Here is a 13,075-nt window from a genome sequence, read left to right on the forward strand (position 1 = left end):
TCTCTAAATTAGTTTAATAGCTACATTATTTGAAGTCAATGTAATGTAGGCATGAATTCGATTTTTTGTTTTGTAAAATATTTGTTTTGGATTATTGATGAGTGTTACTGAAGTAAAGATAAGTTAAGTTATGATTTTTATTTGTTTAAAAAAAAATGAATTGTCTTAAGCCATTAGATACCTTAGTCATTGGTTTCGTCTGAAATTACAATGGTAGATTATTTAATAAATTCCAAATGTACTGAGTAATAATCAAAAGCATAAGTTATAATTTAAGAGAGAAATGAATAGAATTGATGCATTGGGCCTCCAAATATTTTATACTCCCTATTAGACCATAACATGAAATGGGCCTCCTGAATCCATACACTATTTTTGTCGACGCTCTGCCAACCCGGAGTTAGTACTTGTTTATTAAAACAATTTAAGGGTACTAGCCGAAAATATGATAAAGTTCTCATATCTAAATTATTTGGTACTCAATTTTGGATTAAATAATCCAATTAATAATAAAAAAGATTTGGGTTTGTTTTCAAATACCAAAAATCTGGACTAGCAACGCAGGTCCACATTACACTATAGATTGGGCCGCCAATTGAAAAACTATTAATTGAGCCCTTAAAAAACTAATTTTTTCAATCAATTTCTCTTTACAATTAATGCTAAATCAAATGTGGATTGTGGACTCCTATGTGGGATGGAGCCATGGAGCCTGGAGGTAGCTCTTGCTTTAATTTTGCAAGAACTTCTTTCGTCCTAGTCGGTATTTATTAAAACAATTTAAGGGTACTTGCCGAAAATATGATAAAGTTATCATATCTAAATTGTTTGGTACTCAATTTTGAATTAAATAATCCAATTAATAATAAAAGATTTAGGTTTGTTTTCAAATACCAAAAATCTGGTCTAGCAACGACTAGCAAGGCAGGCCCACATTACACTATAGATTGGACCCTTAAATCCAAGATAAACCCCAAAATTAAACTAATATATCAACTAATCAAATCTACATATAGTTAATGAAGACAAAATCACCTAAAATAACGAATTAATATTTGACTCAGGTTTGATCACTTTTGTATCTTGCAATATTTCTCGGACTACCAGTAACACAATATTATCAAAATACACGTGTCACGTGTTGAAACCACTAAAACACGAGATTGAAACACGAAATAATTGGGCATACTATTTAATATATGTGGAAAGAATGCCAATAGTTCTCATTCCAAACCATTCAATCATTCCATAAAAGAGGTCAAAGAATTGAACTTCAAACTTTGGCCTCTTTCTCAAACAATTTTGTTGCATTTTGTCCGGCAAAAATATGAATCGTCTTGTTTGGTTAACGATTTTGTGCTGCTCAACATTAGTAAGCAGCCAAAACAAACCCCAAAGCATATTCATACTTGCCGGACAAAGCAACATGGCCGGACGAGCCGGGATTATAAATGGCAAGTGGGGCAACGAGGTCCCTCCCGAGTGCAAGCCTAGCCCACAAATTCAAAGGCTCAGTGGCAAGCTTGTGTGGGAGGAGGCGCATGATCCTCTCCACAAGGACATTGACCACAGGGTCTCCGGGATAGGCCCAGGGATGTCCTTTGCCAACGCAGTGCTGGAAAAGGACCCCAACATCGGGGTGATTGGCCTGGTCCCATGCGCCGTTGGAGGGACCACAATAGATGAGTGGAAAAAGGGGATGAAGTTGTACAATGATATGATCGATCGTACTAAGGCCGCCCTAAAGGATGGAGGGGCTCTCCGGGCTCTTCTATGGTACCAAGGCGAGTCCGACACATCAGTGTTACAGGATACCGAGACGTACAAAGTTAAATTTGAAAAATTTATTGCCGATGTGCGTGCTGACTTGCAGGCCCCCACGTTGCCAGTGGTCCAGGTATTTTATAAAATAGTAGTATGATTTTATACAAGACACATTTGACCGACATGAATAATTTGATTATACTTTATTTTATGTCGTTGCAGGTGATAGTGACATCTGGTGATGGTGATTTCGTAAAAGAAATGAGAGAGATCCAGAAAACAATCAATGTGCCAAACTTGAAGCAAGTGGATTCGAAGGGGCTCGAGCTGCAGGTGGACAACTTGCATCTCACGACTGAGTCGGAGATCAAGGTTGGACAAATGTTGGCCAACGCCTACCTCCAGTTCTAGTCGCAATGTGCACATCTCGACCCTCCTCGTCCGAGCTTGAATTGTTTGAAATATTTGTACATGTAATCGAACGTTATACATATTATGTATACGTTGTGATTCGTTCTAAAATATCAAGAAAACATTTTGATGTTCATCAATTATATGAGTCTTATTTTCTCATAAAGGAGGCTAGCTAACATGAATAATCCTATATAATAATGTCTAGAGATTAAGTATCGGGCTTTATCCATCAAAATTGAACAATACATGATAACTCTAACTCTTATTTAACCCATCAAAATAAACAGCATTTAAATATGCAGATCTTAAACTTAGTAGATCAATAGTTCCATTTGTGAACAAACATCTATTGAACGATGTTGTTTTGAGCATCATTAATCATTAAAAGACGTCGTTTTTTTAGCATCACCAACCATGTTGATCTGTTATATGATTTTCCTAATTTTGGCAAAATTGATTATTTTAAGGATGACTATGTAAAGGCCTCCATTTCTGATAAAAGCAAAGTTGGTGTGTATTAATTGGATACAGCCCAAATTATAGCCCATTATAACATTATAAAAAATGTACTTTTGGGCCAAGAAGGAAATTTAGAAATGATAAATTTTATTTCATCAATTTGCATTATAATTTATCAATTATTACCTTAATTATTAATAAGAGTGTGTTAATCATAATTAGGAACGAATCTATCGTATATTTCGCTTCACTGAAGCGTGCGCCTTTGGTCATGTACTTTTCTTTTAGTACTTGTTAGAATTTCTAGAAGAAAAAATAGGGGTTATGCGATTAATTAAATTGATAATTAATATTCACAAAATTTAATATTTGAAAATAAGATGATTAAATAAATTTAAAATTAATTAATTTTGAAAAAAAAAATTCATATGGGTAATAAAATATGGCATAGTAAATGATACTTACTACAATATGTGGATTTTTAAGTTGTAACTAGTGGAGTATATAAAAATGTTTATGGGGAAAAATAAATTAACTGACTTTCTTTATTTTTGTGTTAACTATGTCAATCATATCAGATATGTCCTTGATCCTATCATTATCACCTGAATAGGAAAAGCCAAGTGTACAATGATGGCATATTTTTGTGAGACTAAATCATCCAAGACAAGAACATTAGGTGGAAAATAACTGAAAAGATTTCAATATGTGGTCCACTAACACCAACTTATAAATATTTATTTTGTTACTAATGTTTTTACTGCATTGTACTTTACAATTCTCATTAAAGTTGAGCATAACTCGAAAGTTTTAGGCCAAACCAAGCCGAGCATATCGAGTCAAATGGACAAAATTGGGTCAGTTTGGAATATATTTTAATCCAATTGCCCTGTAGGCTTGAATTTGGAAGGGCTGGTCTTTTGACCTAAGTATCCATGGACCGGCTCCTCCAAAATTCAGCCAGATTACTTTTTATCCCTCTAATATTATTCGACCTTAATCTAGAGTTGTCAAAAGATTTGGGTGGAACCAAGCCGAGTATACTGAGATATGTTTACGGATAAAATTAGGTCAATTTAGATTTATTCGAACCGAATTGGTCCCTCGAGTGAGATTTAGATGGGCCGGAACTTTTTGGAATTATATATGTGTGGCCCGGCCCGTCCAAACGAGTCGGGTCACTTTTTATCCATCTAGTATTACTCAATCGTAAGGAGTAATTGATCGAATTCAGTCTATCATTAGTAATCCACTATACTACACCAATAATTTGTTCAAGTACACAGTGTTATTATGTCAGGTTTTTATGCCTAAATTATGGAGATATGTGAAAATTGGGGTGCATGTTCCTTCATCAAATTTTAGCAATAATCATTCAACAATTACTTGCCACTCATTTATTGAATTCAATTTTGTTGCAGAGACATATGATGATGACCAAGCAGAGTTTTAGTACTATAGTCAGCTTTGTTTATGCCCAAAAAGGAAAAGGTAAAAATAATGCAAGATTCTTCCTGTATGGAGTATATTTTGATAATCGTATACACATGTAAAATGTACTATCAAATTATTATCCACTAACTGCATGATTCAAGATGAGTTTAAAAATAAATTACGATGGCACTCGAATTCGATCCATTTGTTTAGAAATGCTTATTGAAATTTTAGTTTAAGCCTCTCCTAACCTTCCCAATTTCTAACAATTAGTCTTTATTTGCATCAATTCAGTAAAAGCTTGTACTAATTATTATTAATGGAATTTTACCATTGTAATTCCCAAATACTGAGTCATTCTGGTAAGTCAAGTTTCAATTCAATGTGTGTAAAATCACATATATATGGTTTTTAAAATCAGAAGAAGACAAAAAACTTTCATATAAAAATAAATAGGAAATAAAAATTAAATTGAAAAGGAGGAAAAGAAAAAAGAGGCAGAGCGCATTAGCCTTGACAAGGTCAAAACTCAAAAGAAAGGCTGGTTCGACATGGCAGAAAATATGTCTAAAAATAGAAAAAATATTAACTGGAACCAACTCCACAATATCAAAATAAAATAATGAATGTGTATCTTTTTCTACTTATATTATTTGGTTTGAGTAAATATAATAAAGTCTTTTCTCTGAGCCCCTGACGACCAAAAGAGCCAAAACAAACATCTAAACCCAAAATCAAAAGATACTGTCTCCCATTCTCTCACTTCCACCTTTTTTCTTTTCTCTTCTATTGTGTCTTTTTGGGTGAATCTTAATTCCAATTTTAATCTTAATCGAATCTTAATCCACCCAATTAACTGTTTTCCCATATGATTCTTATCATTTATTAACTTTATATTTTTTTTTTATTATGTTTTAGTGTTGTTGTTTGTAATCCTAATTGTTTTTTTTTTTTGGTTATTTGACTAGTCACAACTTCGTGTGAAGAGTGTTAAGAGTATTATTTCTTGTGTGTTGTACTCAGTTTTTCAATATTTAAAATTACTCGTTATTAGTGACTTGAGTCTTTATTTCAAGGTATCTATCATCCTTATATATGCTCTACACATATTAATACCTTATACCTATAATGAAATATCATAGTCGACAATTTCAGCACACAACACACTATCATTTAAAGGAAATTAAAAATCGGTGATGAATGATTTCCACACGCCAGCTTAAAGTTGGAACATTATAGAGGAAAATTATGCAATAATCCAAAAAAGTGTCACGTTGCTTAATAATTCATTTCATACAACCCACACTCCATAGAGATCTATCAACTCCAAAAACAGTCAAATTGAGCGGAAATTAACTCACTTTAATGAGTAAGTATATTATTTATATTCATATAAATTTTGTGTGTGTAGTGTTGGTGTATAAATGCTCTCACCGCCATTCACGCTACTTTTAAGTTCAAAGGTGCATTATTTAGTTGGCTCGATAATCAAAGCTATGATATGTAAAAAACTTAAAAATTATTTATCTAATTTCTCCCAAGTTATCTGTGAATAATATGATGATGTGTATTACTATGTAGCAATGAAGCTCAGATGATTTAATGAGATTAATCTGTAAAACAATCGAATAATTCATAAGTGTTTTATGTATACAAATTACAAAATGAATGCATACATATAAGTGAAAGTATATAGAGATTCATGATTAGCATCCTAGTTTTTTTCCTGTAAATCTATGTCCATAAAAATTTATTTAATGAATAGATTAAAGTTTTCACGCTAAAATATAGAAAGAAATGTTTTTTGGTAGTTGGAAATAATGTTAGTTAGAATTTGAATAACAACACAACCCAACATGCAAAAATGTCTTCGGTTATAAATAATATCTATTATCTATGAAGGAAAGTTCAGTAGGGACAAGTAATGTTTCACACATACTTATTGTAAATTAATAATGTATTCAATTCTTCTTTTCCTAATATAATGTAGAATATGACGGCACATATATATACACCAAAAAGATGCTATGAATTGGTTATAATTCTATGCAAATAAATCAATATGTGTAATTGCAAAATTGCAAGGGTAAGGGTCATGGTTCAAATTGATCCCATCGACGTTCCATGAAATCGGAAAATTATAATTAAATTCGGTCTTTAGAGGTGTTGCTAAATCAATTTGCAACATCATCGTCTTCAGTTGTCAGCAACGACCTTATTCACTGTGTCTGACCCTATGAATTTTGTTTTTATGAATTCTTTGTTGTCAAGAAATGTCACTCATACTAATTTACAAGATCCAACTTTTGGCCCGAGAATTTAATCGAGAAATCTAAACCAAATTTATATATGTGTCGAACTCATTTTACAACCCCACCAAGAAAATCAAAGCTCCCCTGCCGTTGCTTTTAGCTCCCCTAGGAAAGGATAACTATATGCTTTTGCAACATTCAATTTACTTTTTCTCTGAAACTAAGAGCTAAAATCAGCATATTTCAATTTGCAGTAGTTCGCATGCAGTGAAAGTTGCAAGAAAACTTCTAATTTAATCTTATTTTAATAATTAAGTACATAAAGGAAAAAGGCCAATTACGTATTTCTTGATCTATCTTTATTCATTAGGATATTTGGTTGAAGAAGAAACGAAATACATGTACACATAAAAAGCAGTGTACGTATTTGAAATCATCAAAAGTACTTCATCCTAAAAAAAGAGTAAAATTTACTTGCAAAATTGAAACCAAAAGAGAATTAACAATAACTTAATTCTAACCATGTATTTGTAATTAATGTTTATAAATCTAATTAAAAACGGGCTCTATTAGAGCATCTCCAAAGGAAAAAGGTAAATGGAGAGTTAAATTAATATAACTATCATATTTATCTTTTCTTCATGAAAAATCATTCTTCAAGGGGAGAGGTATTTGAGAAGGTATTATACCTTTTTCCCATTTTGAAGAGGTATCTTCAAAATGGAGAGGTATTTGAGAAGGTATTATACCTTTTCCCATTATACCTTAATGGAGAGGTAAAATCATATAACCACCATATTTACCTTATTTTCATAAAAAATCATTCTCCAATGGAGAATGTATTTGAGAAGATATTACACTTTATGTTTTTTTTAATGCTTTTGTACTATTATTTTATTTTTTTAAATGATATACCTTTCTATATACCTTTTATCCTTGAAGTTGATTGATTTTTAAAAACGTATATTGCACTTTTTGAGAAGGTATAAACATGATATACCCTTTTCATTTACTTTTTTCCCTTTGGAGATGGTATAAACATAATATTACCCTCTAAGGGTATCTCCACCGGCGCCCCTCCCACTCGCCCGTCGGGGACGGGCGACCTGATGGGCGCCATAGTGGGCGGGAAGGGCGCCCACGCCCGTCCCGTGTACCCCTGCGATGGCCTCGCCCCTCCCGTCGACGTCCTACCTGACGGGCGCCACTGTGGCGTGGGTAGGACGTCCCACCGATTTTTTATTTTTTTTAAAAAAAAACTTTATAAATACTGCTCGTGTCAAAATTTTAATTCCGTAAATTTTAATTCTGTAAATTTTAATTTTAATTGTGAATTTATTAATTTTATTGCGGGAAGTCCTAATGGAAAGTCCTAGTGCAGTGGAAAGGGCTAGTGATGTGACAGTGGAATGGAAAGGGCTAATGCTAACGTGGCATGGATTGAGTTAGTGGGAGGGGCGCCAACGGAGACACCCTAAGAGCATCTCCAAAAAGAGAGGCAAATGAAGAGGTAAATTAATATACCGTTTTCATTTACCTTTCCCCCCGTGTATATAGAATATTTCATTTAATCTCATATTCCAAATCAGAATTAAGCCCAGTGGCCGACAGATGGTTTCTCCCCTCAATTGATTTTTCTCTCACACATCTCTTTCTCTGAAATCTTAATGCAAAGACAAAAAATTTCTGCTATAGACAAAAAGGTTTCTTAACTACACCCATATATAAATAATAAAGTATATTCACAAAATCAACATAAATTAATTTCTCTGCATTTCTATTACCTTCATCCGCATAAAATGCCAACCATCTTTACCCCCATTTCTCAGATGGCCCACAAAATGATTTTCTTGCAAGGATGGTTGGCATTTAACTGAATACAAATGTTATTCAACATATATATAATATATTTATTATATTAATTAGAATTCTGAAAATTGATGTGTCTTGATTTTCTTGAACTGCGGCGAGGACGAAACTGAGGAAGAATTTGAAGCTACTGCCCAAGAATCGTTAGAGGAATCAGAGATGAATGAGAGATCAAACACCCCTTTTGGGCTACATGGCAAAGATCCCAACTTTCTCTTGTTTCCGGCATTTGTTGCCACTTCTTGAATTAGCCTACAGCAGTCTCTCACCTTGTCCTAATTTCATACATTTGCAAGAATTTTAGTAAAAAAAAATTAAAATGGGCCTTTTTTTATATTTTATAAGTAGAAATCAGTATACCTTGTTGATTCCAAGAATTCCCAATAGTCGATCTTGTTGTTCCAAATCGATGGAGGGTTCAATGCTGGCTATCACATGCACCATTGCAGCAGTCGCCATTGTAGAAGGTAGATACCCCATGAATCCGCTGTCTGAATTCAATGGAATAAACTATCAAGATTTTTATTTATTTTTTAATAAAAGGGAAAAAGATGGGATTTTTAAATTTTGATTACCAGTTACAACAGAGAGAATCAATCGCTCGCATCTAGCGAGAAAATCCCCACAAAGATGATCATTCAACCCCAGCCTTCTTGCAAGGTAATCAAGAAACGAAAATGGGGTGACGAGATTCATCTTCCACTCAAGCGTAGACAGGATAAGAATCTCCATTTTCTGGATGTTTTTGGGCTGAAACACATAAATGGGCTCCTCCACCTGCACAAATCAGCCACGCCCATCTCGTCAAAATCAAGAAAAGATCCAATTTTTATTTTTAATAAAGATTGGATTTTTATGGACATACTTGAAAATCGAGAAGAAGAGGGACATCGGTTTCGTCAACTTTAGCAGCGAGGGAGAGAGAAGCGACAGCAGCGAGCTGAAACATCCACGGCTTGTCGCATCTGTGGAGGAATCTATCGAGGTAGGCGACTGCAAGAAGCGCAGTGAGAGGGGAGAAGGAATAGTAGGCAACCACTCGAAGCATCCATTGAACTACTTGTTCCCTTGTGGGGTTAGGCGTTGGATCTTGTTGGTGCGGTGCGGTTTGCTGCTCTTTGTGCAGTAGTGAGGTGAGCTCCTCATCGTGGCCGAGGTCGAGATTGAGGAAAGAATGGGAGTTTAAGGAATAGGAGGATTCCTGATTTTGGGTGGAGTCGAAGTGGTCTTCGTCGCAGAAGAGAGGGTCGAGGTGGAGGAACGGAGGCATGGTGGGTTAGGGGAGGAGAAGGGGAGGAGACATTCTAGTCAAATAGAGATAGGGAGAGTGGTGCGAGACATCTGTGAAATGTGGGAAAGATTGGATTTTTATGGATGGGGGCGGCTTGTTTTCGTGGTTAATGATGTGTGTGTGAACCGGGTTATGGGTCAAGCTGGCTATGTAAACACTTTGTTTGACTCTCCAATTTTCGTATTTTGGTACTACTATATTTGAGGAGTATGGAGTAAATAATAATGTGAAAAACCTACTTTGAAAAAAATAGAGTAACTATAGAGGCGAAGGAAATCATACACGTTAGCATCTTTAATGGGCGGACTTTCCCGATGTCCTTCCCAAATACACCCCATGTCAATGTCATAAGTACTTTCCACCTTCCTGCCATGTCATAAAGACTTCCCACTGAATAATCCGCCATTCCCATCGCCCTTCCCGCGCGGACTTCCCACAATTAAAAAAATTCACAAATTCACAAATATTCAACTTATAGTTTTTTTTAAAAAAAAAATAAATTAATTAATTAAAATACCGAACTTCCGCGCGTCGCCACAATGGCGGACTTCCGCTCGCCCTTCCTGTGTCCTCACGGGACGTCCGTGTCCTCCTCTCCGTGCCACAATGGCGCCCTTCCCCGACGGACTTCCCGAAAGCCTCTTCGAAGGGCGGCGGAAAGTCCGCCATTGGAGATGCTCTTAGCAAATGTATGATTATTGATTATCTTTCCCGCATTTAGAATTCAAATCCCTTATTTTGGAATATTTTATTCCTTCGGCAAAGTTCTCTTCTCTAACTAAATAAGTGTAATACGAATGTAATAACATACAAATCGGACATTTTCCAATTGATTTTAACTCATCAGTAATTAGTTAACACTTAATCAATGCCTGCGGCGGTGTGGACTCCCACACAACAATTCTCATGATCTTATTATAAAATAAAACGAGAAAAATATGAATAAAACATACAACTCGAAATAGAAAACATGTAAAAAGGGGTGAATCTATAGAATATTTAGTCCACCAATATTTTTCTAAATTGAATATATAGGAGTATAAAATAGTTATGTGTGACAATGGTTTCATGTATATAGCAGTTTGCCTATCGAAAATGACTATTCTCAATTGATTTTGTATGTGCTTTCAACCCTTCAAGTTGGAAACAACTGGATGAAGTACCTACGCTATTAATTGGAAACACCAAACCTCTGTAAAATTATAATATGTCATGTGATTTATATTTGTGGGTATGCTTGTTCTACTGTTGTGTATAATATCTAAAATAATGACATGCTATATTACCATCACAATGATCATTATTTGAATTGTATTTGCGCTACTTAAGTTTTTTATAAAGGTGATCAATTAAAGCTCCACACCACTATTAAAACTGTGTGTAGTGTACTATTGACAACTGTTTTTTTTTTGCTATAATCGTGAATTAAATTTATATATATAAAAAATAATTGTGTATTATCATCACACTAAGTGTAGACGAGCCAAATTAATACTATAAATTTTGTGACAAGTCAATTCAATAAACTGTTACGCCGATGAATAGTCCTGAATATCAGAAATAATCGAGGCCATCACTTATTCTAACGACTTCCATATATCAACAATAAAAACTTAAATTATCGAGCTAATATTGTAAATTAACAAAAGAGAAAAAATTTAACAAAAATATTAAAACGTGCATTTTATGCTAAAATTGTCAACATATTTGTTATTTAAGGGGAATCAAATATTCTAATTTTCTTTCAAAGAATAAAATAAAATACAAGTCACATACACATACTACTCCCTTTTGATAATAGTAGTAGGATAGAGATTTTGTAGGGAAGAAAGAAAAAGCCTCGATTATACCGAAAATGAATACACAAGTGTAGTTGTAGTTATAGTTGTAGCAATGAATAAGAGAATAATTTTGGAAGACATAATTTAAAAAGAAAAAGACAGACATATGTAAGGTAGCAATAAATAATTGGGTTGCCCAATACAAATATGTAATGTACACAAGATTTATTAATTGATTCTGGCGAATGGGAGAGTGCCATGGTTTCTTTTGGTTTGATAAGTTGCTATCTCTCTCACTCTATTTGAAGTGAGAAGATAGAGACAAATAAAAGGACTACTGATTCCAGTTTCAGGCTCATAAAAGAGAAGTGAATGATGCGTTGGAATGACAGACGAATGTGGTTTCATTTTCCCACTCACTATTTCCACTCAATTATTTAATGTTTTTACTCTAAATGTACTCTCTGTTTTTGTGTATTTATTGGGTTTACCGTTTTATTACACGAACGTACAATTTTCAATTTAAATTTACCATACCTAATTCATGTCTTAAAGTTTAGAGTGAACTGGAAAAAATGGTCTCTGAACTATGGGTTTATCTCGCCCATAGTCCCTGGACTTTAAAAATATTGCCAGTAGTCCCTGGACTAAGGATTTATCTCGAAATGGTCTCTGAACTATGGGTTTATCTTGCCCATAGTCCCTGGACTTTAAAAATATCGCCAGTAGTCCCTGGACTAAGGATTTATCTCGAAATTGGTCCTTTTGGCTTTTTTGGTACGAAAATACCCTTTGATATTATTTTGGGGGGTTTGGGCAATTTGGTCTTTTTACACTTTTACATTTTAAATCTGATATTATCTTAGTTATGTACTAACTTTGATATTATTTCAAAATTATCATTCTTCTTCCATTTTGTTATCCTTCCCTGAATTTGTTTTTTTTTATTTCAATATTAAATTTAATTTTATAAAATTAAATTTAATATTTAGATTTAAATATCAATAAATTTTTTAATGAAAACTATTAATTCATGGACACTATAAATATTGATTAAAACTATTAATTTTTGTTATTTAATATAATATTCAATTGAATTGAAGAAGTACCGAAAAATAATATTAATCATGATGGAAAAATAAGAGTTATTCTATTTAGCCTCCATTCGGTTGTTATAATTGCTTGTGATTAAATATTATGAAGTTGACTAAAAATTTGATCTTACTAAAAATTTTTTATAGGAGTATTTTTGTTGAAAGTTTCCAATAAATTTTGATTGTTTTCAAATTAATAAACGAAAATTATATTAGTCTTACATTAGATGCATATTTATTTCAGAATAAATTGTGTTATATAATCTATTTATAATTAAAGCTACTTATTAAATATTGATTAAAACTAACGCGTTGTCATACCTTATTGATTACATAGTACTATACACTATCAAATATTGATTATAACTATTAATTTTTGCTATTTAATATTTTTTATAATTAAAAAAATTTATTGATATTTAAAAATTAAAATTTAAAATTTTGTAAAATTAAATCTAATATTGAAATAAAGAAACAAAATGAATGATGACAAACGGAAAAGCGGGTGATAAATTTGAAATAATATCAAAGTTAGTACATAGCTGAAATAATATCAGATTTAAAATGTTAAAAGTGTAAAAAGATCAAATTGCCCAAACCCCCCAAAATAATATCAAAGGGTATTTTCGTACCAAAAAAAGCCAAAAGGACCAATTTCGAGATAAACCCTTAGTCCATGGACTACTGACGATATTTTTAAAGTCCAGGGACTATGGG

General features: G+C 33.3%; 2 protein-coding genes across 2 annotated transcripts; one reads left to right on the forward strand and one right to left on the reverse strand.

Annotated features, from left to right (window-relative positions):
- Nucleotides 1-1,241: 1,241 nt before the first annotated feature.
- Nucleotides 1,242-2,315, forward strand: LOC125218280 (putative carbohydrate esterase At4g34215). The gene is made up of 2 exons (XM_048119917.1): nt 1,242-1,897; nt 1,987-2,315. Exons 1-2 carry the CDS (start codon nt 1,328-1,330, stop codon nt 2,173-2,175), a joined length of 759 nt encoding a protein of 252 aa, XP_047975874.1. The 5' UTR covers nt 1,242-1,327; the 3' UTR covers nt 2,176-2,315.
- Nucleotides 2,316-8,027: 5,712 nt separating this feature from the next.
- Nucleotides 8,028-9,554, reverse strand: LOC125219927 (cyclin-D3-3-like). Its single transcript, XM_048122020.2, has 4 exons — nt 9,058-9,554; nt 8,768-8,969; nt 8,553-8,683; nt 8,028-8,467 (listed from the first exon to the last, which is right to left on the reverse strand). Exons 1-4 carry the CDS (start codon nt 9,460-9,462, stop codon nt 8,246-8,248), a joined length of 960 nt encoding a protein of 319 aa, XP_047977977.1. The 5' UTR covers nt 9,463-9,554; the 3' UTR covers nt 8,028-8,245.
- Nucleotides 9,555-13,075: the final 3,521 nt, after the last annotated feature.

Source organism: Salvia hispanica, chromosome 1, assembly GCF_029641045.1.
Source record: "Salvia hispanica isolate PSC_SH4W2 chromosome 1, Shi_PSC_v1, whole genome shotgun sequence".
Classification (NCBI taxonomy): domain Eukaryota; kingdom Viridiplantae; phylum Streptophyta; class Magnoliopsida; order Lamiales; family Lamiaceae; genus Salvia; species Salvia hispanica.

What these genes read in the sequence shown, in the direction of transcription:
- LOC125218280 (XM_048119917.1), top strand. Translation starts at nt 1,328, where the DNA reads ATGAATCGTCTTGTTTGGTTAACGATTTTGTGCTGCTCAACATTAGTA. An exon ending in CCACGTTGCCAGTGGTCCAG is followed by an intron (nt 1,898 to 1,986) that starts GTATTTTATAAA and finishes ATGTCGTTGCAG; the next exon opens with GTGATAGTGACATCTGGTGA.
- LOC125219927 (XM_048122020.2), bottom strand. Translation starts at nt 9,462, where the DNA reads ATGCCTCCGTTCCTCCACCTCGACCCTCTCTTCTGCGACGAAGACCAC. An exon ending in CTCTTCTTCTCGATTTTCAA is followed by an intron (nt 8,970 to 9,057) that starts GTATGTCCATAA and finishes TGATTTGTGCAG; the next exon opens with GTGGAGGAGCCCATTTATGT. An exon ending in GATTCTCTCTGTTGTAACTG is followed by an intron (nt 8,684 to 8,767) that starts GTAATCAAAATT and finishes CATTGAATTCAG; the next exon opens with ACAGCGGATTCATGGGGTAT.